Source organism: Poecile atricapillus, chromosome 2 (assembly GCF_030490865.1).
Source record: "Poecile atricapillus isolate bPoeAtr1 chromosome 2, bPoeAtr1.hap1, whole genome shotgun sequence".
NCBI classification, from domain to species: Eukaryota; Metazoa; Chordata; class Aves; order Passeriformes; family Paridae; genus Poecile; species Poecile atricapillus.
This window is the reverse complement of record NC_081250.1, coordinates 128,988,329-129,012,682: the sequence shown is the minus strand read 5'-3', so window position 1 is coordinate 129,012,682 and position 24,354 is coordinate 128,988,329. Positions and strand designations below refer to the sequence as shown.

The 24,354-nt window shown below is 36.0% G+C and overlaps 1 protein-coding gene across 1 annotated transcript in view; it reads right to left on the bottom strand.

Moving 5' to 3' along the window:
* The window catches only part of SLC26A7 (solute carrier family 26 member 7), a 66,622-nt gene that overhangs the window by 17,992 nt on the left and 24,276 nt on the right, over nucleotides 1-24,354 (bottom strand). Inside the window, exons 5-11 of the mRNA XM_058833643.1 lie at nucleotides 21,742-21,906; nucleotides 14,091-14,243; nucleotides 12,650-12,732; nucleotides 10,931-11,078; nucleotides 8,789-8,902; nucleotides 5,456-5,533; nucleotides 3,890-3,985 (exon numbers count right to left, since the gene is read on the bottom strand). Coding sequence (XP_058689626.1) covers nucleotides 3,890-3,985; nucleotides 5,456-5,533; nucleotides 8,789-8,902; nucleotides 10,931-11,078; nucleotides 12,650-12,732; nucleotides 14,091-14,243; nucleotides 21,742-21,906 — 837 coding nt within the window. The remainder of the gene's footprint in view (nucleotides 1-3,889; nucleotides 3,986-5,455; nucleotides 5,534-8,788; nucleotides 8,903-10,930; nucleotides 11,079-12,649; nucleotides 12,733-14,090; nucleotides 14,244-21,741; nucleotides 21,907-24,354) is intronic.

Sequence of the window (24,354 nt, the reverse complement as noted above, 5' to 3'; positions counted from 1 at the left end):
TGCATTCATCCTCAGCACACCCTTCATCAAAGTTGGGATTCAAGTGAAGCCCACCACAGCCATAGAACAGGAACTGCCTAATGCACTAAGGGACGTGGTTTAGGTGTGGAGTTGGCAGTGTTGGGTTAACAGTTGGACTAGATGGTCTTTAAAGATCTTTTCCAACCTAAATTATCCTATGATAATGAAGTGGTATGGTGGTTCTTTGAAATAATTTTTCACAGGCATTCCATACACAGTTGTATTTGACATATATTTGACAATATTGTCTGTATTGAGATAGTTTTTGTTTTCAAACAGGCCTGGAAACAGGGACTGGTAGAAATAATACTCTTTAAAAATAATTTATATGGTAATCATGCTTTCAATAGATTAAGCATTCACAAATTCCTCCCCACCCCACTGAGACCAACTGCAGCACAAGTAACATAACTCACACTAGCATATTCACTAATGCAGGAGAAATAGACAATCTCCTTAGGATGTCATAAGATAGAGTCATTGATGTAAAATTATTTTCACAGAAGACATGGTTTCCTACTTTGTGGAAAATTGTTTATATAGTAAAGCTCTGGAAGTTCTCAGAGCCCTCTCATGAATCAGGACCCATGTGTGATGAACAAATTTAAAAGGCCATCTTCGTTCTGAGGATAATATCTGAAGAAGTTCTAAAAAACTAATGAGCTCCAGATTTCAAGGAAGACCCTTTCTAGGCACTCTCCTCTAAATATTTTGACAAAATAGATTGACAGGGTGTTGGATGCGTGTCTCAGAAATACAGTGACAAGATCTTGGAGGATACTTGTCAAAAATGAGACACTCATTCTTGGATCTACTTTAATTGCTGAATCAGTAGCATTCCTTACTCCTTTGATATTAATGTATGTGCACAAAATTACAATTAATGAATCTGTAACTGCCTCTCTTGGGAGTGTGTAATTTTTACCATAGATTCTTGCCATTCTTCCTGCTTTAAAAGTCAGGCATGCAACCTGGTTTTGTCTCAGTTGTGGTCATTTTCTGGTCAAGATGTCAATGCAACTTTAAAACATTTTTTTTTCTCTTTAAATGCCAGAGTATTTAATTGCTGAACTTCTCAAATCCCTCCTATATTATGAACTCATTAAAACGATCCTTATTTTGTTACAATTTTTCACTTAGAACCTCACCTTCTGAAATATTTTTTCCCCATCTTTGGTTACTTTCAAGTCCAACTGTTAACAGCAAAGAGAACATTTTTCTTCAGTAGTCCACTGACAGGCAGCAGTTTTTGCCTGTTTTACAAGGCAGACTATCTGATACTGATACTGAACCTTAAAATCAAGAGTTAACAAGAATTTCACTGGCCTTTTTAATAATACTAGGCAAGTATCACTAGTATCACCAGCACTGTCAAGCTGGAGAATAGAAAGTTAGTCAAGTTGGCTTGCATAAGAAGTTAGGCTTACAGAAAGGACAAGGAAATCATCTTTTGACCTGAGGACCTGAGAAGTGAGCTATGTTTACAGGCAAGGCCAGATTAGCCTCCTGGCTGTTCTCAGAAAAAGCAGAAAAAAAAAATCAAGATAAATCACTCTGAGTTATGCATATAATATATGTCGTGAAATAGCATAATTATTAATCTGAGATTGTTGAAGTCATCAACCAAGATGTAGGGATTGATAGGAGACCTTAACTGAAGCAGGAGACATTTGAAGGTTATATGGATGCTATGAATGGCAAGAAAAAGACCTATGGAATAAGGACAGTGGGGTAGTAACTGCAAAGTAATCAAATGTGATTTGAGAAGTGGGGTGTAAATCTGAAAGAAAAAGCCATTCTTTCATGACTGAAAGAAGAGGTTTCATAGAAACACAGAATATCCTGTGATGGGAGGAACCAATGAATTTCCACAACTCCGACTCCTGAACAATATCTTACTTTCTACATTTGAAAGGATTAGGTTTATAGAGAACAGTCCAACAAATAGATACTTTTCATCCCATTTGTGTTTAATGAGATGCTTAAAGAAGTGTTAAGGACCAAGGTAACAAACTCCGTAATATTCCACTTCCATGCACTATCATTTGCCAGACCTATAACCAAAACAAACCTGACTTCAATGCTACATGACACACACCCTTCAAAGAATCAGTTCCAGAAAGGACAACTACTAATTATTTCCAAATGTTTTGTTAGGGTTTCTATCTTCAAAACACTTTGGATAACCTGGGTGACAGAATGATTCATTTCCAGTGTTCTGTCAGTTACTGGGGTGAATCCTTTCAGGCCAAAATAACACCAGTGTAGTTACACAAATCACTGGGTTTGGTGGGGCTCCTCAGAGCCGGCAGCAATGCAAGATCAATGTTTATAGCCTTTCTTTAAACTATGTTATTTAAGGCAAGATGATTTATCCTGTCAAGCTAAGAACTGATGGTAAAACTACTTGAAGATAAATCATTGCTCAAGTATCTTTAGTTAAAAAGATTAACCCAGCAAACTCCCCTGTTCTATTACCTCTCCTAGAAATGATGACAGTTGTCATAGATGTAATAACTAACTACTCACATAACCTTTTCTGCCAAAACCAGAAAAGCAAAACTCAGTCAGGTTAGTCTATCTGTGAAGACATGTTAAATCTAGTGAGATTCCAAAATATCTTGCTGGAAAATGTAACTACTTATCTCAATGAACTGATGGAGAAGATATATCTCTTTCCCATAACTACTAATGCTTTTAAGCCCATTGTTCCCAAAAGAATTATTGATCTACATCATCCATCATTTCCATCACTGGCAATATGGGTTAAGCTGAAGATCAAATGCAAAACAAGAGCTAGAAACTATTTTCGGAATTTTACTGCTTGAGAAAGAAAATATTTCAGGAAAGATAGAGCTTTTCTTCTGGGTGATACAAAAGAAACCCCCAAAAACAAGTTTTCTGAACCTCTGGTTTTCTGCAACCAAGTGTAAAAAATCTCACAGTCAAACATGATGTTTATTTAGCTCTTTTTCCCATACTAAAATCCAGTACTCTATTAAAAAAAAGTTTTATTCTGTCTAGACTTAACCATTACTGATGTAGAATACTGAGTCACTGGTGGATTAAAAAAAGTCTGATATTAACTCAAATTACCTGTATTTCCCACCACAGAAAAGGACTATGTGACCAAAATACCTCTCTGAATAATGTTAACTCAAACATATGGGAAGTCAGCATATATGTAACTGCATAGAAATTTTGGTTCCACTAATTGGCTGTTACACCCAAAATCTCCAACAGAAGAGAAACGCAGCAGTCTTCTTACGCATGGATTCATCTTTACTATTTGCTAGGAATCCTGTGCAAATTCTGTCAGACTATTTAGACTTTACATTAAACTAGATTTTCATACTGTCTCTTTTTATTTATCTAGTTTTTCTGATGCATTCCTCCTCTCATAGTGCAGAATCTTTCACTATGTTCAAACCATAGATACTCTGCAAAATCTGAGTTAAGGCAAATTACCCTCAATATATCTTTCTGCATCACTAGTGTTTTCAGTTATGTTTGACCTATGTGGTCAATCCCTATTCCCAGAGGACAACGATACCAACTCTTCAATAATACTACAGTAGCAAAAGCACATTAAACAGCTAGAAAAGACATAAAAATTAGACACATATTTGTTCACATTAACTTGATCTGTCTGTATACACATCTCTAGCATTAGGTTTGATTATTTATAATTTGTTAAAATGTTATTTTTTAATACAACTGATATTACAGATGCTGTTAATCTGAGCTGATAGTACACAAAAAATACTACTACTATCTTGCACTTATGTCTTCTAGGGCCACAGAAATATTAAAGTTTAGTTAACAGATGTTTGCCAAATGGTCTCAGCAAAACCTAAATTTTACTTACCCAGTCTATTTTATCCACATTCCAATATTTTTTTAAGTCACGGAACTGCATTAGCATCCCCTTCAAGCCCACAACAATAATGCTTGCTAACACACACTGCAAAGACATAAACACAAAAGCCATTTGCAGAGTTCTTAGTGAAAAACAATGCTGTTTCTTTAATTTAGCAGCCAATATCGTAATTAAATTACTTTGAAGACTAGTAGGTGTTTAGAAAATGGGATGAGCACAGTTGCTTTTGTGACAGATGCTAACAGCAACAACCCCTCATCCTGTTTTGTTTTTTTTTTTTTGAAGGCAATCTAATTGTGAAGGTTACCTGATTGTGAGAAAAATGACAGAAACCTCAGGACTACCCAATACATTCTGCCACAGTCTGGAGAACTCAAAAGCAAATCATCATTCAACTTCTATGCAGTGAAGAATTGTAACTCCCTTCCTCACTTCCTTCCCTTCCCCTAGAGAAGGCCTCTAGGGCAAAAGTCCATTAATTTTGAAACAAAAAAAAAAAAATAAATTTGTTCTTTGACTCAGGAAGGAGGAGGAGATGGATGAAGAAATCATCCAGAGCCAAAAAGAATGAAGTACAAACCAATGGACTTAAAGCCCATAGTCAGGCTGAAAAAACATATCAGAAGAGAAATAAATTATCAGGAAAGAAAAAACCAAAAAGTATTTTTAAAATATGGGGGTAAAGACCTTCAGGAAACTAGTGAAAATTTGCATATAAACCATATAAAAACAAATTAAAGTAGGGAAGAAGTATAGCAAAAAAAACCCCACAAGACATATTGTGCACCCTTCTTCAAGTGTCCTTACTTTGCGTGGTTAAAATAAGCTATAAAAGGATCTGTGTTTGAAAAGTGAGAACTTTCATGACACCATGTAAACAATAGCACAAAGCAATTTTAAAACATAGTTGAGTTACAACTTCATGTACATACATGGCAGAATTGTGGATAATTTTGGAGCTGTATTTAACAGCTTTGACATGCCTCTAGTTAAAATTAACTATTAATTTGTAATACCAAAGACTAGATATAGCTTATGTGAAAAGATGCAACACTGCTTTAAAGAGCCTTAGCATAGATGTATTCCATGACAGAGATATAAGAATACTTCATAATCTTTCTGTAATTAAGCTTATATCAGTATCTAAAATAATTTGTGTCAAATTTATTTGAAAAGCAAAGTTATATATCATATGCATATCTGGGGAAATATAATGAATCTTCATTAATTTCTACCACACTTCGTCAATTTGCAAATCCAGAGCAACCTGGATGTATATTTTTCATAAACTACATGCCAAAAGTAAGTAGAAGAGAAATTCACTTCTATGTGCTTACATGATAGACTATATATGTTACTATATATGTCTAAAACCTATGTCTTATGCTGTTACCTCTGTATTTTATGATTTTCAGATTTGTCATGCCCTTACTATTCTTTAGGCAACTGAAATGAAGTAGAGCTGTTTTAAAGGTTGCACTGTCTTTTCCCTGAAAGAAACTGTCATTAGAAAATGTTTGACATCTTAATCTTTAAAAAGGATAAGTACCATACCATAGGAAGCCAGTACAGCAGAGGTCCAATTGTGTAGATCACCACAAGAATTAATACACAAGAGATAAGGCAAGCCACCTAAAACGATAAACAAGAATTGCAGATCTTTCAGTCTAACAACAATAAAAACAACAAAAGAAATTGTAAGAAGGATAAATTATAAAATATTATAGACAAAGTCAAGAATCAGATGTTGAAGGTGTTAGCTATTAATGTATATGTGGATTTCAGATGCATATCATTTTAATATCTGATTATTACCCTTAATCAACTACAGTGATAACATAGTGAGAGATCTCAACATCTGTGCTTGACCCTGCTGCTAGCATACTGACACAGGACAGAGCATCACTTACACACTTGGGTATTAAATGGAATGTGTGTGTGCAATATCTCATCCCAGAAGTTTCTCAGCACCCACTGTCATTCTGCAACTTATTTATAACCATGCACCCTATTTTGTACTAAATAACAGATCCGTCATAGCACTAAGCAAGAGTTATATATGCATTTTTTCCACAAGAGAAGACTTCTAACTTCTTTTGTTGGGATTAACACTAAAAGAAAACTATTGTTACATGAGAAACCATTAACAATTTTATGTTAATACCAGTGTATTTGCTTGAGAAAATGTAGGTACCATTTAAAAATATATACTGAAGATTTTAATTAATTTAATTTTAATTAATGCAAGTAATATAAACTCAGAAAAATATATGGTCTAATAATTATGTATTTCTTCACAGTATTTATGGTATTAATCTGATAGAAAACTACAGTAAAACTGCACTGTCCTAGTCTACTGTGAGTGCTTACCGAGTACTTCTGGTCTTATAAATATACAGTTCAGATTCACAGAAGGTTTTTGACAATAAGTAGACAGATGCTCACTTTATTTTTATATTGATAATATGTTTCTTTACTAAAATAATTAGGTTTCATTTTAAGAGACAAGTTGTTAAAAACAAAACCAGACAAGTTGTTAAAACACTAGAAAATTAAAGTCATGGTGTACTTAAAAATACCATCAAGAAGGATAGACAGAGTGTTTACATAAAAAGGGACAGAAAATCTGCTGGTAAAGTCACAAGGAACTTTTCCCTCTTTCTGCCTTCATGAAGAGCAAGAAAAAAAAGTGTTGATTCTATTTGAAGGACACTTCTAGTTCTTGATACAGTTCCTTACTTCTGTTTTCTCCCAGGAAGATATATCAGTGAGGAACAAATGACAAAACTGCAATCCAGGTACAGCCATTTGAGAAAAAAGGGCTGCTCTGTGCCCCTGAAAGGCTCTTTGCATTTCATCCATGCCCTATGCCAAACTGACTTCCCTCTATGTTGAAAGGCTTCTTTTTGTCTATGACCTCACCAATATTTATAAGTGATGATCTTCTCATCTCCTCATTCTGTCTGGACAGACACAAAGGAGAGTATTTAGCTGAGGTGTTGCTTTCTAGGAAGGCAGGATTGAGATTGTTACGTCTATTAAAATACTCTCATAGTGCTAACTCATAGCCACAGTCTTAACTTTTAGACGCAAGCACTGCTATACTGTGAAACCAATGGAAAAACCAAGCAGATTTTTGTTGTGTGTTTGCTGTCTTGAAATCAAATTATAGTGGTTTCTTTTTGCATTTCATGAATTGAATAACCTTTTACAATGGTCGTTCCCTACATGTACTGGTGCCAATGTGCTCAAATTCCCTTCATATGCCTTCAGCTTATAGGTCTGCAGGTTGCCTCAAATCTTCCATGGAAAAGACAGTACAATATGATGCAGTACAACTGTAAACTGTTCACTCAGTACATTAACAGATTACAGAAAAGAATGTCTGTGAGGATGATGGCACATTGTATAACACCAATTTCAACTAAAATGTATGAAATAACTAGTGGCCAAGTGGTAGCTAAAGTATTTGCATACAAATACTTTTCAAGATTATGATTTGTTAGATTATTCATTATGATTAAGTGAGTTCAGAGTACTCTGTGGGCTAATTATCAAGTATTTAACATGTAGAGTATTGAAGTAAAGCCCTATGTAATTCCTTAATATTGCGACATCTGCATGAAAAATAATTGCAAGACATGGCTGAGGAGAAACAGTGCCTATGTCTTGTATTTAGCCTTGTAACTTATGTACCTTTTCCTTGCAGCTAATGGCCTTTATACAGGCAAGAGAAACAATGATAAAATGAAAATAGAATCATTGAATCATAGAACTGGTAAGGTTAGAAGAGACCTTTAAGGTCATCAAGTCCAACCATCAACCCAGCACATCACCCTGTTCACCATTAAACCTGTCCTCAAATGCCATATTCACACAATTTTTGAAAATTTTCCGGGATGTTGACTCTGCCATTACTCTGGGCAGTCTGTTCCAATGCTTTACAACCCTTTCTGTGAAAAAAAATATCTAATCTAAACCTACCCAGGCTCAGCTTGTTGGTGTTTCCTCCTGTCCTGTCACTTGTTACCTGGAGAATAGCAGTGAACTCCAAAGGACATGACACTGATGTGGCAGGCTGCCACCGAAGGGCCCTTGAGTTTCAGAGGAAGAGGCAATGCTGTGGGGGTGCCCCAGGGGGTTTGCCACCTCTCTTGTTCACATGCACAATTTGGACAGATGAAAGCTGACAGGGTCACAGTTATCATTCTCAGCAGTTACAGTCCCCTCCTTCCTGAGCTACTGTAATAACAGCTTGTGGGTTTAGTTTCCTACAGTAGGAAATAGCAACAAACATCCTCAAAAATCTAAATGTCATCTCTGTGGGCTCAGTGTACACTGAGGGATAGCACAAGTACACCATGTCACAAAGCAGAAGCTGGGAGATTACTTGTGGTTTTTTTTAACAAACGGCTCTAAAGGTTACTTTAATTTTATTTTGGAAATCAGAAGATAAATTAAATCAGATAAATGAAATGTAATTTTTTTTTTCCTTAAACTTCAGTTTAGACTGTACCATTAAATCCATTAAACACCATTAGAGGGCACTTTTGTTACAATGCTGACAAATTCACATGAACTGAAAGGGCTTTCATGTGGTTTTCCTGCAGTCTGAAAACACAATTCCTAACTTTCTTGCTGCCACAGACCTTACAGTTCATATTGAATGAAACAGGTAAAAATTAATAAATGGAACCATTATCTTTCCTAGGAAGTCATCACTGATCAGATGTAATTCCATGCAGATTGTTAGAAATGACAGGGCAAAGTCATTGCAAGGACAGAGGAGAAGGGAGACTATGGAAATACAATAGATAAATCATTACAAATTGCAGTGAGCAGTATCACAGCTTTAATTCTCTGATGTACTTCACTCTAAGCTGTTACCTGTGTTTTGGCACCCGTACTGTATAAAAGTGCCGTCCGTCCCATCGCTGCGGCACTTGGTATGCAAAAGAAAAACGAAGGAATCACGTTGCTGAGGCCATGAGCCAAAAATTCCTGCAAAGTTGTTAAACAGAAGATGTTTTTTTCCTATTGTTCTGTCATTTCAATGCGTCTTGCCAACAAAGGAGTCCCCTATGTAAATATTAGCAATGATAAAGGATGGACACATTTTTGAGGGAAAAGATCCAACAGGCACGTGACAAAGGATTTCCCAACAGAACAGATCTACTCACAACTCAGAACTAATTTGAATGATAGAGCTGTTGAACCAGATTCATCAAAAGCAGGAGGGGCATTTTGTTCAATAGAATAAATGCTATTGGTAAATTTTGAAGATTAAGTTCAACCAAAATATTTGCATCTTGATCCATGTCTGCTTTTTAACTGGCCAGAGACCCAAGTATTGGTACTCTTTCCAGTACCCAGGTACTGGAAAGTATCCAGATCATTTCTGGTTTGTTGCTCACTGGAAAAAGACAGCCATTGATTTCCCTTCCTTTTTGAGTATGTTTTAGAGAAGTGTGGTAGCCATACTATATGTATGCTGTCTTTCACCACAAATGTATTTGGTGTTTGTTCACAGTCAAAATGCAGACATGTCTGAACAAAGATTCTTAGAAGAAAAAGTGGAGAAGCCACTTTATATGTGCAGCCTAAGAAGAATAGTTTAAGGAAGCGTTCCACCATGGCCACCAAGACTTGGAGAGGCAAGTTGGTCTGCTGAGGAAAATGTAGGAAAATTATGCTGTATCCAGCCAGAAAAATGCCAGCTCATGAGTTTGTCTTCACAGCACAGAACAGCACCCCCTAAAAGCTAGCCCGGCAGCCTCACACACCCACAAGCCCCCATGCCAAGCACAATGCCTGGCCCCTGAAGGCAGTACAGCCACACCAAACACCAGCTCTGCTCTCTTCTCATGCAGGTTTTGCTCCTTTGCTCCATTATTTGATGCAGACATACACAGAGTTCCCAAGACTTCAGCAATGAAGCTGTGGAAGCTACAAGACTACCAAAGGTGCAGGAAGATACAGAGGTTGCTGTGTTCCATGGAGTGCCTTGAAACAAAGCAGCATGTCACCCTGGAGTCTGACCTGTGCTAAGCTCAAAGCATTCTCCTTCCGCTCCATAGAAACATGGCTCTGAACAATCAATAGATATTCATGAAAAATATTTTAGAGATCTGAACAGACAAGAATATTCCCCCTGTGTTTTCCAATGACATAAGAGTTGTAAAGGACAGGACCTGATGTAGCAAGACCAATCTCTCTAGACAAGGTGTTCAAATAGACCTCCAGCTGCAAAACAACTGCTCTTCATTCAGCTCTGTGTCATTTATCCCAAATCTCTTAACTTAAAGGTGGAGGCAACATTTTCAGCACGCAGTACTAGTGCCAGTTATCTGAAATTGAGTCTTTCTTACCACATCTCCATGGAATTGGCATCTCCATGGATTTCCAGCTGGCTTGGAGTTGCCCACCCAACATGACAAGCGATGTAGTAGTGTAGAGATGTCCCATTTTTATTTAACCATGTCCTCTGCAAAGTGGAGCTCAGACAGAAAATTCCTATGGCTGTAAAATTTGTCAGCAGTCTCTGAACTCACCCACCTTCTTAGATACAAATAAACCTTTATTTCAGGTGAGACTTCTACTTTGTAGAACTATAATTAATTTCTTATAACATCAGATTAGTCCTGGAGCTATAAGTGCCTGGTTTTGTTTTAGAATTGTTTTGTTTCATTAATTGGTGGCTGATTTAACATCATAGCTTGTCTTTGAGAGCTCAGCTGCCAGAGGAGAATCTGTCTTATCTTAGAGCAGTGAAAAATGCATTAATGCTGCACTGAACGTAGCATTACAAGATTATCATGAAGGATGAGCTCCCCCAAAAGGAGCAGTTCAACCAATGAGGCCATTCTGCAGAGATAATTTGAACAAAATTTGGGTGTTACTGTAAACACTAAAAGGTGTCAACATGCTATATGGAACATAACTTTTCCTACTGGGCATTCATGTACAATATTTTCCCCAAATGGTGAAGTGATTTCAAGGCTCAGTGACACTAAGGAGAAAGAGCTTTACCTGGTTGGCATCCACAGTGTATTTAAACTTTTTAGCAGAGCCTTGAGCAAGAGCTAGTGAGGCTACATAACCAACCAGTGCCACTCCAAAAGCTTCAGTGACTACTTCAGGCAGGACACTCATGGGTGGTGCTTTTGGTGATGGCAACCTATAAAAAATAAAGACAGTAATTTTTGCAAAACTTGATGCATTGTTTCTCTGGTGTCCACATAAATTGCAGGTATATAGAGACTACCTCTGCAGGAACAGCTAATTTTTGTATTACTTGTAAGGTGACATTTTTCAATATTTTAGATTAATAAGATCTCAGTCTGTTGGGAACAGCAGAAGAGAATTTGTAGAAGGTGAAGCAGTTTCAGATGGAGTATTCAATTTGAAAACTTCAATTTGAGAAATTATAAAGAGATGTTGATAAATATACTCCATGACTGACAAATAAAATTAGCAATCATTCATTAATTTTGTAATGTTCAGTAGAAGAGACTACCATATGATTTCTCCTTTTTTAATACAGTTTGTCTTCCTGTAAAGTTAAATTTAAATCTTTAAAAAGATTTGTATTCCTGTCAGTTACTGACAGTAGTGACATTTATTCCATCTAATGGGGATTGCAATGAAACTACTCAAGTTATGAACCAAACCACCCCAGATTGTCTCTGAACTCTTCAAAAAGACTTTGATCTTTCCAGAGCACAAAACACACTGCCCAAAAACCAAATCGTTCTCTTAAGGTGTCTGATGCTCTCCACTGACAAAGCATTTCAGGTATATTCAGGTATTTCAGGTAAATGCCTAAAAATATGCCAGAATGATCCAGGCTCTGCTTCTGTTTTTCAACACTATTTGTGTGAGGTTAGACAGAAAATAAATTCCTGATTAAAACTGCACAAATACTGTTTACTTATTCATTACACATGGAAGGGGCATGCTTAGTCATGGTTTAGACTCAGATTTGTAGCATGCCTAAACACTTAAAAACCATATTCTTTCTCAGGAATGTCCCTTATTTTATTTATTTCAGCACAAGCTGCCACACACTCATGCTGTCTTGGACTCGTACTTTGTGAAATTTAGGGAACCGTGCTATATCCAAGCAGGAGATTACACAACAGCTGTGCTTTTCCATACCAACTTGTAGAGTTTGACCATTTTGTCTGACAACTAATCAAATTTCTCTTTCTAGCTAATTATATTGAATTTTTTTTCCCTCCTTTGCAAGGTCATGGGGAAAAGTGTATCATTAACTATAGTAAAAATGTTCTTTTCTAAATTAAGCATAATTAAATCTTTTACATTTTCTCAGAAACCACATTTTCTAAAATTACTATATGGGTGGAGAGGTATGAAATGTAGTAATCTGCAAATCTCATTGTAAATCCTTTCTGCTACAATAACCCAAGGCAACTCTCAAAAACAAGATTGCAATAATCTCATAAAGAGTGTCCTGCCCTCCTGTCATACATCATCAAGTACTTAGTACCTACTTTTTATTCCACAAAGTAATAAAAAGCTATGAAAATATACAATAATGCATTTTTGTGATGACATCTATGCACATATAACTTGTTAACACGGGATTGAATTGTGAGAGAGTATCTGAGGAGACGGGAAATGAACATAATAGATTTTTACCATTTCAGAAACAGCTTCAACCTTTTCAGAGACTGTTCTCAGAAATAAAAATGTTTAAAAGCCACAAGCTAATAAAACTCACATTACCCTTTAGGAATGTTTCCCACAACTTCTATCCCATAGATGTATTCCATATCAGCATAGTAGCAAGCAATGGATGTAGCAATTATCTAGTGATTCAAACAGAAAAAGATGTTACATTTCTGTTGCTTCTGACATGGTCTCTGTTATTGCCATACCTAAGCACATGGCACTATTCATACATTCATCCTTAGATCAATCCAGTAAAACAGGAAAATATTATTTGGATTTTTTTTACAAATGTGGAAGAGAGTCAAAAGAAACCAAGATTTCAGGTATATTCACAAGATTTCACACTAATGAAGTGAGACTGCAGTGCAGTTTGTACATTCTGTGTTAATGAAAGAGATTTGTATAGCTCTCTGTAAAGCCTCGGGAACCTTGGCAATCATTGCCCAAAGTCCTTCTGTTCAGCATGTGCCCGAGAGCACTGCCATTCGTGTGAGCAGCTTAAAGCAGTTCATAATTCAGGTGTTCCTGAGTAGTCTGATTCAGCTGATGTTCTCTGGGCCCATCTAATCCAGACTGGCAGTGTTGACTTCAGTACAGAACGCAGCAGAAGATATGTCTGCCTTTTGTTTTTATGTTCTAGCGCTTATGAATCTTACAGAGGGAGAAGAAGGTGTGACCCTGAGGAAGTTCAAACTAATTTCTTGTATTTCAGATGAGATGAACGCACAAATCCCAATAGAACACGTTTCCAGTCTGCAATCCTTAGTTTGCTGGCACATTTTATCCAGTATTTCTAAAAAGGTGACACTGAAACCAGGACCATACTACCTCCTTTTCCAGCATTCTGCCCTTGTAAATATCTTTTTTCCAGCAACAAAAGAGTAATTGTGATAATACACCCTGAAAACCAGCTGTTCTTCATACTTTGTTTTTCTTTTAGAGGTTTAGAGAAAAACAGAAACTTTCTGATGGTGGTCTAGTGCTGATTATTTGACTACAGCTTAATCATTAAAGCAGGGGTTTATAATGCAATTGCTAATTTCCATCTAGTCTGTACTATGTTAAAGAAAAACTTAGTAAAATGACAGAAAACAGTAGCATAGCTGTTTAGCTTTGTTGTAGGGAAATCACAAGCAACATTTAAGGCACCCAGCTCAAGATTTGTTTGGAGTTACAGTATGCCAGTTACTTTTTATTTTCTATTTCAAACTTCTTACACTTTAACATTCTAGGCTTTATGCTCTTGTGATTATATAAAAAGTAGTAAACATATGAAAAATATTATACAAAATGTGAGCTTATGTAGTTTCTTTCTTAATTATTAAGCCAGACTGTTTCCTGTTTTTACAACGAATTTACAGCCATGAAAATCAGCTGTCTATTTAATAAGTGGCAAGTGTGGGTGTGGGTAACTATAGACAGCACAGTAAACTTCAGCAGCTTGATCCACTGAAAGCTCTGTAAGAAAAAGCCTGATATATAATTTTGTACTTACCAAAAGTAGATCGATGGGAAGAACAACTTTAATGTTTCTGTGAAATTTCTCATTCAGTTCTTTAACAAGAACAAGTACCACAATGCTCAGCAAGGAGAGAAGTAATGCCTCCAGCTGAACTGATCTGATATTCCCAAACACATAGGCATAAATCTACAGTGAACAGCAAACAACAATCACAGATCAAAAAATATGTTCTGGATCACATGCCATGGCATCTTCTCACAACTTCAGGCAAATAACGAGTGAGAGCTGAATCAATACTGCAGGAGCTGAGTTATTGGACACATTTTGGCCTGTATTTTAGATTTTACAAGGAAGAAAATCACCAATTTACCACTCCTGTGGATTTTTGAAAACTCAAAAAAAAATGCAGTGAATATTTTTTTGTATTAATTTACAAATTTCTATTGGTAGAAACAAGCATAAAATTGCAGTAAATGTGATGTTTCCTTTGCCTATTCAGTCTCATAGAGTTCAGTGAGATAAACGAGTGCTGCATAAACTGTTGAGAAAAGTTTCTTGCACAAAGGTTTATTTGTAGTGGCCATAGCATATAACATCCACCAACCCTAGTAGTAAAAGTTATTTCTGAGAAAAAGAAATTACAAGACAGAAAAGATGGGGGAAGAGAAGGAGAGGAAAAAAGAAAAGGGAAAGAAAAATGCAGTAGTGGCTGGATGGGAAGATAGGCAACAGGAATCTTCCAAGATGAGCATCCTCTTCAGGGCATCCTCTGTAATCTGTGGGTCATTTTTCCAGAGTAATGTTTTTCCGGAGTAATTTCAGTGGGGCATCCTGAGTCTCCCTTACACATTTCTCCAATGGAGCATGCTTTGGTCAGGCCCAGATGCTGCACACATTAAATAGTTGCCAAGCTTGCATACGTATGTTACTGGTTATTTAAATAACTTAAGTTATCTGCTTAGCCCTGTGTTTCCTTTTCTACTGACTGCAGAATTAAGAGAGGACACGAGGCCAGAGCTATGGAGCTGTGAGCAGGAGTCCATCAGCTTTTCAGCAGTTAATGTGTGCTGCAATAACCTGTAAAACAGGCTAGAAAAATGTAGTTGGATGAACAGAGGAAATATGGTGCTGAATTATAAGGGACATACTGAATAGAAATATGCAACAGGAATAGAATGACAAATGGTGATGAGAAAAAGAGGTCTTTGATGATGAATACAGTGTTGTAAGTAACAGACTCAGAAGAATGTACCTTTGTACCAGCCCAGATGACACAATGAACTGTAATTTTTTCTTTATGCTGAATTTGTTGGTTCAGGAAATAAGGCATGAATCAGTGTGGTATCAGATTAACAGAAAGTAATGAAGAAAATTAGAAGTTTGCTGAAACAGTTAGAAGGGATGAAGAAAGTTAGAGAGAGCATCTATCCTGATAAATAAAGAAATCATGAGATCTTATCACAACTTATTATACCTCATGAAGAAAAGCAATAGTCTATTGCCTGAAGAATAGCAAGCCATAAAAATGGATACAATACACTTGCTTATTAAAGCTGTAAGGGAAAAAACAAGATAGTCTCAGTCCCATGAGTTCTGCATTTAAATTCTGGGAACTGTTTTGCATCCTGAAATATAAACTATGAAGAGAACAGAAGTTAAGATTAGGATGTAGATTTAGACATCATCACAAGTCACATTTTTTTAAACCCCAACATAAAGGATAATAAAATCAAGCAAGTGAAGCTTGAAATAATAATAGTAATATATATAAAAAAGGTGTTTTCTCTGGCAATGACTAAGAAGACCACTAAAATAAATCAAAAGTGTACTTTTCTTTTAACAAAAGACACTTGTAGTTTTATCAAAATAAAGATTAATAATTTTTTGCCCCAGAGAACATATTCTCAAATACCTGTATAATGCTAACAAATTTTGACAGTTTGGAGGTTAAATACATATATTTATATTGGACAGGAAAGAGTACTAGAAAAATTATCTTAGGAAATAACCCTCTTTCTAGTGGAAAGGTAGTCAATATGACGATAAAATTTATTTCTACTGTTCCGATTCTGTCACTCATTGAAGAGGTGATGCTCAAATTGAAGAATGAGTAAATTAACTTCCTGATTTTTTCTCTCTGAGAATATTTTCACTATCTAGAAAGGGAAAAAAAACCCAACCTAAATATGGTTTCAGAAAAGTAACTTAACATAACATAACAAGGAAATTTAGCCCTTGGAGTTTTGATTAAAGATGCACAATATAACCCAGCACAAACATTTCTCAGAAACCAAGAAAATATTTTAAAATCAACTTGTTAAGTAATATGATATAGATATGTCTTAAATCTGAAGAATGGCAATTAAACCACAGTTTTTAACCACAGATTGCACCACTGTAATCAGAAAATATGTGGATTGTGTCTTGAGTGGCTTGGGACTAGATCTGTACCTATAATTTTCCAAGAATGTATTTTCAAGACAGCGCAGGACTTGGCTCAGTGCCCAAAGCTGTGATTAAGACAAAAGGAGACAATCTGGAAAACTGTGCCCACAAACTTTCCAAAGACTGAGCTAGATCTAAGGTGAAGTGGCAAGAAAAGGGAAGAAATGGATTGATTCCTACTTGCTGAAGACAGAGAGATGGGATTTGTTTTGAAATAAATGCTGGCTATTAAAGTGTCATCATTATCTGTCTGTGCTCATGGCATCAAATCTAATTTTCCTAGACAAAGTGAGACAAAAGTCTGAGTGAATAAATAAAATTTTAGTGAAGAAATATACACAAGCTTCAAAAATTTTCATCTTTCAAACTGAGTAAAAAAGACATTTAATTTTAAAAATACTTGTAGACCTTTGCCATAGGTTTTTCAGACTTTGCAACAAAATCTTTGTATGAACTGCCTAGTACATCCTTTGGTGTTTCTTTGAAGTTGTACCCTTCTGTATGTAGTCTACATCTTTTTCTTAAGTGAAAAATAATGGAACTACCAACACTTTGTAGCTCATTCAAATTCAGTAGCCCAAACAGGCCTAGTAGTACACGAAAACAATTCTGGCAGTAATACATTAATATTAAATTAATTGCTGCATCAGACTAAAGAGCTTCCACTGACTAGTTGGTGCCTGGGTAACCATTTTCTGAAAACCTAAAACCACTCAGCTCATGATATGACCAGTGAAACAAGGAGACCCTGTCACAGGAAAGAGAGAGCATGTGGATCTTAACAGAAATGTAATTAACATCCACAATAGACATCTCTTTAAACTGAATATTCTACATGGTAGCCTGTCCAGTCAGTTACTCTACTCAACCAAGATCAAACTAGAAATCCTAAATCTAAGTACATAAAGATCAAGCTTGCAATAGCATTGGCTTCTGATTCAAAAGAAGTATTTGCAAATGTTTTAATTAAGAATGTAATTTTAAGTTCAGCATTTCACATATTTAGAGGATGCACTTACAGAAATAATTTGGAAATTATGCAGCAGAATTTAGCTCGATATTGCAGTGTACAAAGCAATCTTTGCCATCATATAATTTAAAATATTTTTTAAATCAGCAATAATATATTAATTGACCTGTTTGCCTCTTGTGTTCTTAGTTTCATTGCTATTTTTGTGTAAAGATTCTTGATAGAACCTATGTGACAATATATTATGAGCAATCAGTGGACTTTTTATTTATCAATGCAAATTTCAACCTACATGAAACAAGCAATATTTGAGCTTTGCACACACACACACACACACACACATATATATATATATATATATGATATTGAACACTGAAATGTTTTATATTCTAGAAAGGGTGTTTATTTGGATGCTTTAACAAAATTCTCTGAGTTGTTTTTTTTCAATGTCTACATGAAACCCCAAAAGATTAGCTCTAAAATGTGTATAGAGGCTGAAGTGAACGAATTAAAGGAACAAGTTATTTAAGACAATACATTTTAAGAGTGGACGACTTAATTTTATTTTCAAAAACATTTCATTCTTATGGTTTTAAATATGTCATGTTGGAGGGAAAATGTACAGGCAAATGCTGTAAACTGTATAGGTAACTGGGGAAAAAAAGGGTGAAAAGACTGATAGCAAAACGTGAAGGTTTGGGGTTTTTTTCAGACTTACAGCAAAACCACACAAGGATTTTGCAACAAATTTGCAACACAACCACAAAATACCCCTTTTGCAAAGCAAGTTTCCTACATTGCAGTTCATTTTGCAGTGTTGTATTTTCTCAGAAACATGTGGAAAGAGAAATATATCTATACACAAATAAGGGGCAAATGTAAGTTTGTTCTTCTATTTTCAGATGCTGAGTAAAACTTGATGACACTTTCTTTTCCCTTGTAAACTTAGATGTCACAGGCATTATTCCCTCACTGTTTTTCCTCTTCACCTTCATTTTTCCTTTTCCATTTGCAAAATAATAACTGATGCTGCACTGTGCAGCTCAACTGAAATGTGACAAACTATGTACAGGGAAAATAAAATTTAATAAGTTACATAACCTATGTGTAAACACAGCAATACCATAGGCTCAAGGCCAGTGTACTAGATTTGTTCTCCATATGCGAAGTTCCTTTCTACGTATTTAAGTATGATCTCACATGCTATAAAGAATTCATTTCACTGGCTTGCTATACTTGCAATGCTCTTATCACACTTTATTAAACATTTTTATTTTTGCTTTGCCAACCCAAAGGCTGCCTGAGGCAAAGCAATTGGTTTTGTGAGTGGGAGGTGTTTTGGAGTGGACAGAGAAAAAAAATGTAAGCAAAAGTACCCATCTTTGGATTTTGAGAATTTGAAGTAAACGTGTCCAGAGAGACATGCCAAAGTTGCCTTTCACTCTCTAGATACACGTGAAAACTACCTTATATCTAATTAATATAATTTTCAGATAAAACTACAACCTCAGAAGAAAACTATTATTAAAGCCTAGCTCTGGTGCTTTAGACTGAGATACTGAACCTTCTTAAGGCAAGTCATAAGTCTGAACGGACACCAGAAATATTTTTCAATACTTATATAGTAAAATTGCCCCTTTTTTATTATTCTTTCAAGTTGTACAGAGTAGATTTTTTTTTTTTTTGGCATTTGTTTTCACACAATTTACAGAGCAATTCAGAATCTTAAAAGAATCAGGAAAATTTTTCTTTGGAATATGTTCAAAGGCAAGGAACTTGTTTCAAATACATTAAAAATACAAGGGATAAGGGAATAGATTTCTTTCAAAGCATTTGCATGACCTCATTTATGATATCATCAGCACACCAAGGTGGAAATATTTCTTCATATCACTGCTGTTTTTTATTATTGCTCATAATGTATATTTTGATTATGCTTTGGCTGCACTACTTTAAACCAGTCATCCCTACAAGATGACAGTATTCCTATATGTAAGTATAGTCTCCATGGAAACACCATGAAAAAGAGGCTATTCATATTTTATATTAAGAACCATTTATGAAAAGGTTTTTAAATAATGAAAAAAAAAAAAAAAGAACCATTTTTAATAGTCTAATAAGCCAACTGACGACTCATAAAAATAGCTATGACACTTTTAGGTATATGTCTACAAGATAAATGGATAAATTACTTGTGTTTATTACATGCTCCTAATTTTCATTAATAAATTGGTCCTGTAAAAAACTTAACACATTAATTATCCATATTAAAAACTATCAGATTTATAAAATACTATGAAAAAAAGCATTCTAAAAAGCAACATCTTGTAATCAGGATTTCACATCAACAAATTTTCCAAATAATAGGAAAAAATAAAGCGCATAGTAGGGCACAAAGACATAGTCAGTGCTTTTAAATTAGGTGTCCTAATTTAGTGGCTGTTTGAAGTCTCACTATCAGTGCTATGTAAATATCACTTCAGCAAGTAAATACAGTTTTATTATGAGCAAAATATCATTTTGACAGGTAACTAATAACGCAGAGAGATTATGCTCACAGCACTGAAACTCAGGGCTTCCTGGAATAAGTTACCATCAAGAAAATGTTTGTGACTTCCGTGTAATAAGATTATATAGCTTTGCTCTTTAAGGTTTCAGGCAAAAATGCCCTTTCCAAGGGCTGTAACCATGGCACTGGTGGTGGTGCATCACCTCCTGGCCTTGACCAAACCAGCCAGGTGGGGACGTGTCCCTGACAGTTCCAAGTGCTTTCACATGATGCAGGTGGGAAATCACAGTAACAGCAACATCCACTGTCCGGCTGAGGTGGGCAACAAAGGGTGATCAGACATCCCCTGACAGCCTTGGAACATTCCCTGCCTGAACTGGAGCCCAAGTAGAACAGCACCATTGTTGCTGAAGTTTTGGAAACAATTTCCAAATGTTTTGGAAACTCCAGTAGTTGCCAGCATGGGTTGTGGCCAGGATGGAAAACAGCTGATGACTAAAGCAAATCACCTCATGACCCTGCACACAGCAGTGCTAAGTGAGGCCTTCTGAGCTCTTCTGGGCCACAGTGGGCTGTGCCAACACCTCCCCCTCTGTGGGGCACCTCTCGTAGCCCCTCAAGTCTGCAATATTCAAAAGAGCATCACTTACAGTGAGGCCAGGGCTGGTACACACACACACACTCACACACACACACACACACACACACACGCTCCTTGAGGTGCACCCCCAGCCTGCTGAGAAACACTCAGGCATTTATTTGCCATGAGTACTTCCCTGAAGCCGAGGGGAATCTTTGATAAGCACCTTTACACTCACAGACAGCCATGTATAAATCTCTGCCTGTATGCATGTGAAATTATTATGGTGTGAATGTTGTTATCATGAAACTGCAATTAAGTCACTGTTATATATATTAAAAAATCCCATTTAATCACTTCATAAATGTTAAACTACTCAGTGATGAAATTCTGTTAAACCCTTTTGCACACCTTGTTTTTTCCATACCTTTTGCATCCTTACCCTTTTTCAACCTCAGTCTCCATGTAATCCATTTTAAATTGATACTAATGCAATTCTCCTATGAATGCTTCATCCTTGGAGTAAGAGAGTGAACCTTGCCACTGAACTCTGTTGAAGTCACACATTCATAAGTTCATATTAAGCTCATACCTGCTCTTTGCCAATACCTCTGATGGTGATGCTTTCAACAACCTAATCGCTCATTTTCAACAATACTACATGAAATGTTGCATGCATTTTATAAAAATTATCTTAAAGCTGTCCACTTGCTGTGTTTATGGAAAAGTAGTATCATGCCATAAAATAATAAATAACATATTTAGAGTAATTTTTGCATAGGGTATGCACAAATCATAGGTCATTTTCCTTTTACCAAAAAGATGGTCAGATTTCATTCAGCAGCATAGAAAGAAAATTTGTTTAAATTTATATTCCTTCCACGTGCTGACCCAGAGAGAGATTACTCTCCTTGTATGAGTATATAATGGCTCGGGATAATAAATGGAATTACTGGTGCCCTAACAAAACGTATTTTAAATTAATAACTGTACCCATTCCTGCTAGTTCCCTATCAGGTTTTTCAAATCTCTTCAAACAAACAGTTAAAGCAATGTGAAGGTTCATCTTCTGTTCATTCACACATGAGCATAGCAAGTTCCATACTCTTACTCAGAGACAAATAATACACATAATAAAATGTTAGCTAATGAGGTAACCCAGGTCTTTCAGTGAACTCACATGAAAAAATGCCAGTGGTCCCGATATATATGGTATTTTCATTCCCAGCAGATACTTCACTTGTGAAGTCACAACGTGTGTAGCTGCTCCTGTTGTCATCGCGCTTATCACGGGTTCTGTTAACAAGAAAGTGGCACTGCCCAAGTGCAGCATAAACATTGCTACCTAAAAGGAAAAGGCAGGAGGATCAGCAATTATTATAAAATGAAGCATCTTAGTGATAAGACAATGAGCCAGAGTCCTTTTAATAAGTTACAAGATAAATGAGATAAAGATACAAAGCAAAAGTCCTTTGGAAGACAAATATAGGTGAAAATGGAATCCACTGAAGTTCGGTGGGTTTACCTATTTTACTCACTAATTTACCAGACTCTAACACTGGTTTAGTAACAAAAGCAGACTCAAAGAAACTCTAAATATTCTCTCCTGCTCAAATATGTGAGCACAGTTAACACCATAAAAACATCAACTCAATGCTGCAACAAGAAGTACAGCAACTCCAAAAGTGATGCTGGTTCTAGGACTCATTCCTGCTCTGCTGCTACCCAGCCTAAATGGGCCAAGAGCCATATCTTGGTCCAGCTTACTGATTGCCATAATGTCACTATCAGGATTCCCAACATTAGTAATTTCAACAGATACCAAATGTATGAGATTCTATAGAGACTCTTGTGGTGAGACCTCTAATCCAGGAATTTAAACTACAGCAGGATCTACAACTATTGCAGCTATTGTGGTGTTCTCCCTTTATCCTGGACTCTGAACATTCTTTCCCTCCAAAGTCTGAGATTTAACAACTCTTAATTCTTTGAATAAAGTTGTTATATGACAACAGCTGCTACTGTGATTTACATAACATGATCCCCATTAAGTTACATTATCACCCCTCACAATGAGTTTTGCAGTTTCTTACTTCTATGATCTTTTGCATTTGCTGTTCTTCTGCCTGAGAAGTTGCATGCTCTTGGCACAGAGTTGTTTGTTACAGTATGTTCTAAGAGCTTCATGCGTTTACCATACTAAACATCATCATTTTGGAATATATCACAGTCTCCCTTGTTTGTTTTTTTTTTGCTTTTTTTTTTCCTGAAGCTAAAATTATCATTTTCTGATGTTATCATTCTTTAAGCCTGAACACCATTCATGTTCTCACCATAAACCTTACCTGTATACAGTGAGCTTTGAGCATAGTACCACAAAAGAAACAATAATATCAAAATAAGTGGCTTTTAATTTACCACAAAACCTCTAGTGAGCAATATCCTCTTCCATTTGAGAGATTAAATCTGAGATTTTTCTTCTACATCCCACTAATAACATGTAAATTGCTCTTTAATATGAGCAATTGGAACATTGATTGCCATTCAAGATTGGACTCCAATAATGATAATTACTGCATACTCTCAGTGAGTAGTCATTCAGTTAGTCAAGCCTAAAACTGATAATTACTAATTTCAGATATTTTGTTTAGCTGTTTGTTCTAACAGTGTGTCTACTAATATATTTAAAACATTGTTCACAGTAGCGAAGATCAATAAGAATTAAATTCTCCCTTCTCTAGTGGATTTTTGTTTGTTTTCCAAGATTGATTTCTATTGTCTGAATGTGAAATTTCTAACTGTGTAATAGCTTCGTTTCCAGGAAATTGGATGGTTTTTTAGCCATGGAATCAAAACCACAGAGACAATTCTGTGTAGTACATAATATCACAGAGAAGTATTAATTACTATTAGCATTTGAGAGAAAATTATTATTGTGAATTACAGCAAAATGATTGCTAAGCTTAGAAGCTTCAGCACCACTCTCAGATCTACTTTTTGTTTTTCTACTTTTTTTTCTTTTAATCTTCAGGATTTTAAAAGGATGCTTCACAGGTACTAACTAAAAACACATTTCAAACACAGTTTTTATTGATTGCACGCAGCCGTAGGCAATGTAAAATACATGTAAAACGTGAATATGTTTTCAGCTAGACAGTTTCTGCAGCCACTCAATTAAAAAAGCAACAACCTCCACTTGGTCCCCTCTCCTTACTGCAGAAGGTAGCTCAGGGCTTCCAGAAACAAAGACAGTACTTCATCAGCATGAACATCCTACTTCTTATTTACATGACAGTTAAATAAATCTGATGTTCAGCTATACATCTTTCATGGAGAAGATCTAAAAATGAAACAACCAGAACAGGAAACATTCTGGATGGGTGGAGGGTGTAATTTTCAGCATAAACTGATGTGGGAACCTCATGTTGTCTGTGCAGTCATATGTAATGTACAGAAACTGCTTGGATCATGAGGAGAAAAAAAAGTATTGAAACAAGCCTCCCAAATCTGGTTGCATGTGAGTTTTCCTGACAGATAAAATTATTAGCATTTACACAGGCCCAGACTGACTCTACAATTAACCCTCCATGCTGGGCAACAGCCATTTAAGCTTGGCTGCCACTGCATTTTGAATAAACATCATTTGAAACTGAGCTAAGCTGACAGCACACAATTGCACTACATTGCATTATGTCATAAAATCTTTCACCCAGTAACACTGACCAAACTGTAGAAAGTTCAGTATTCTTAAGGAAATGTCTAACAAGCTGCTTTGTCTTGGCTATTTGTTTTG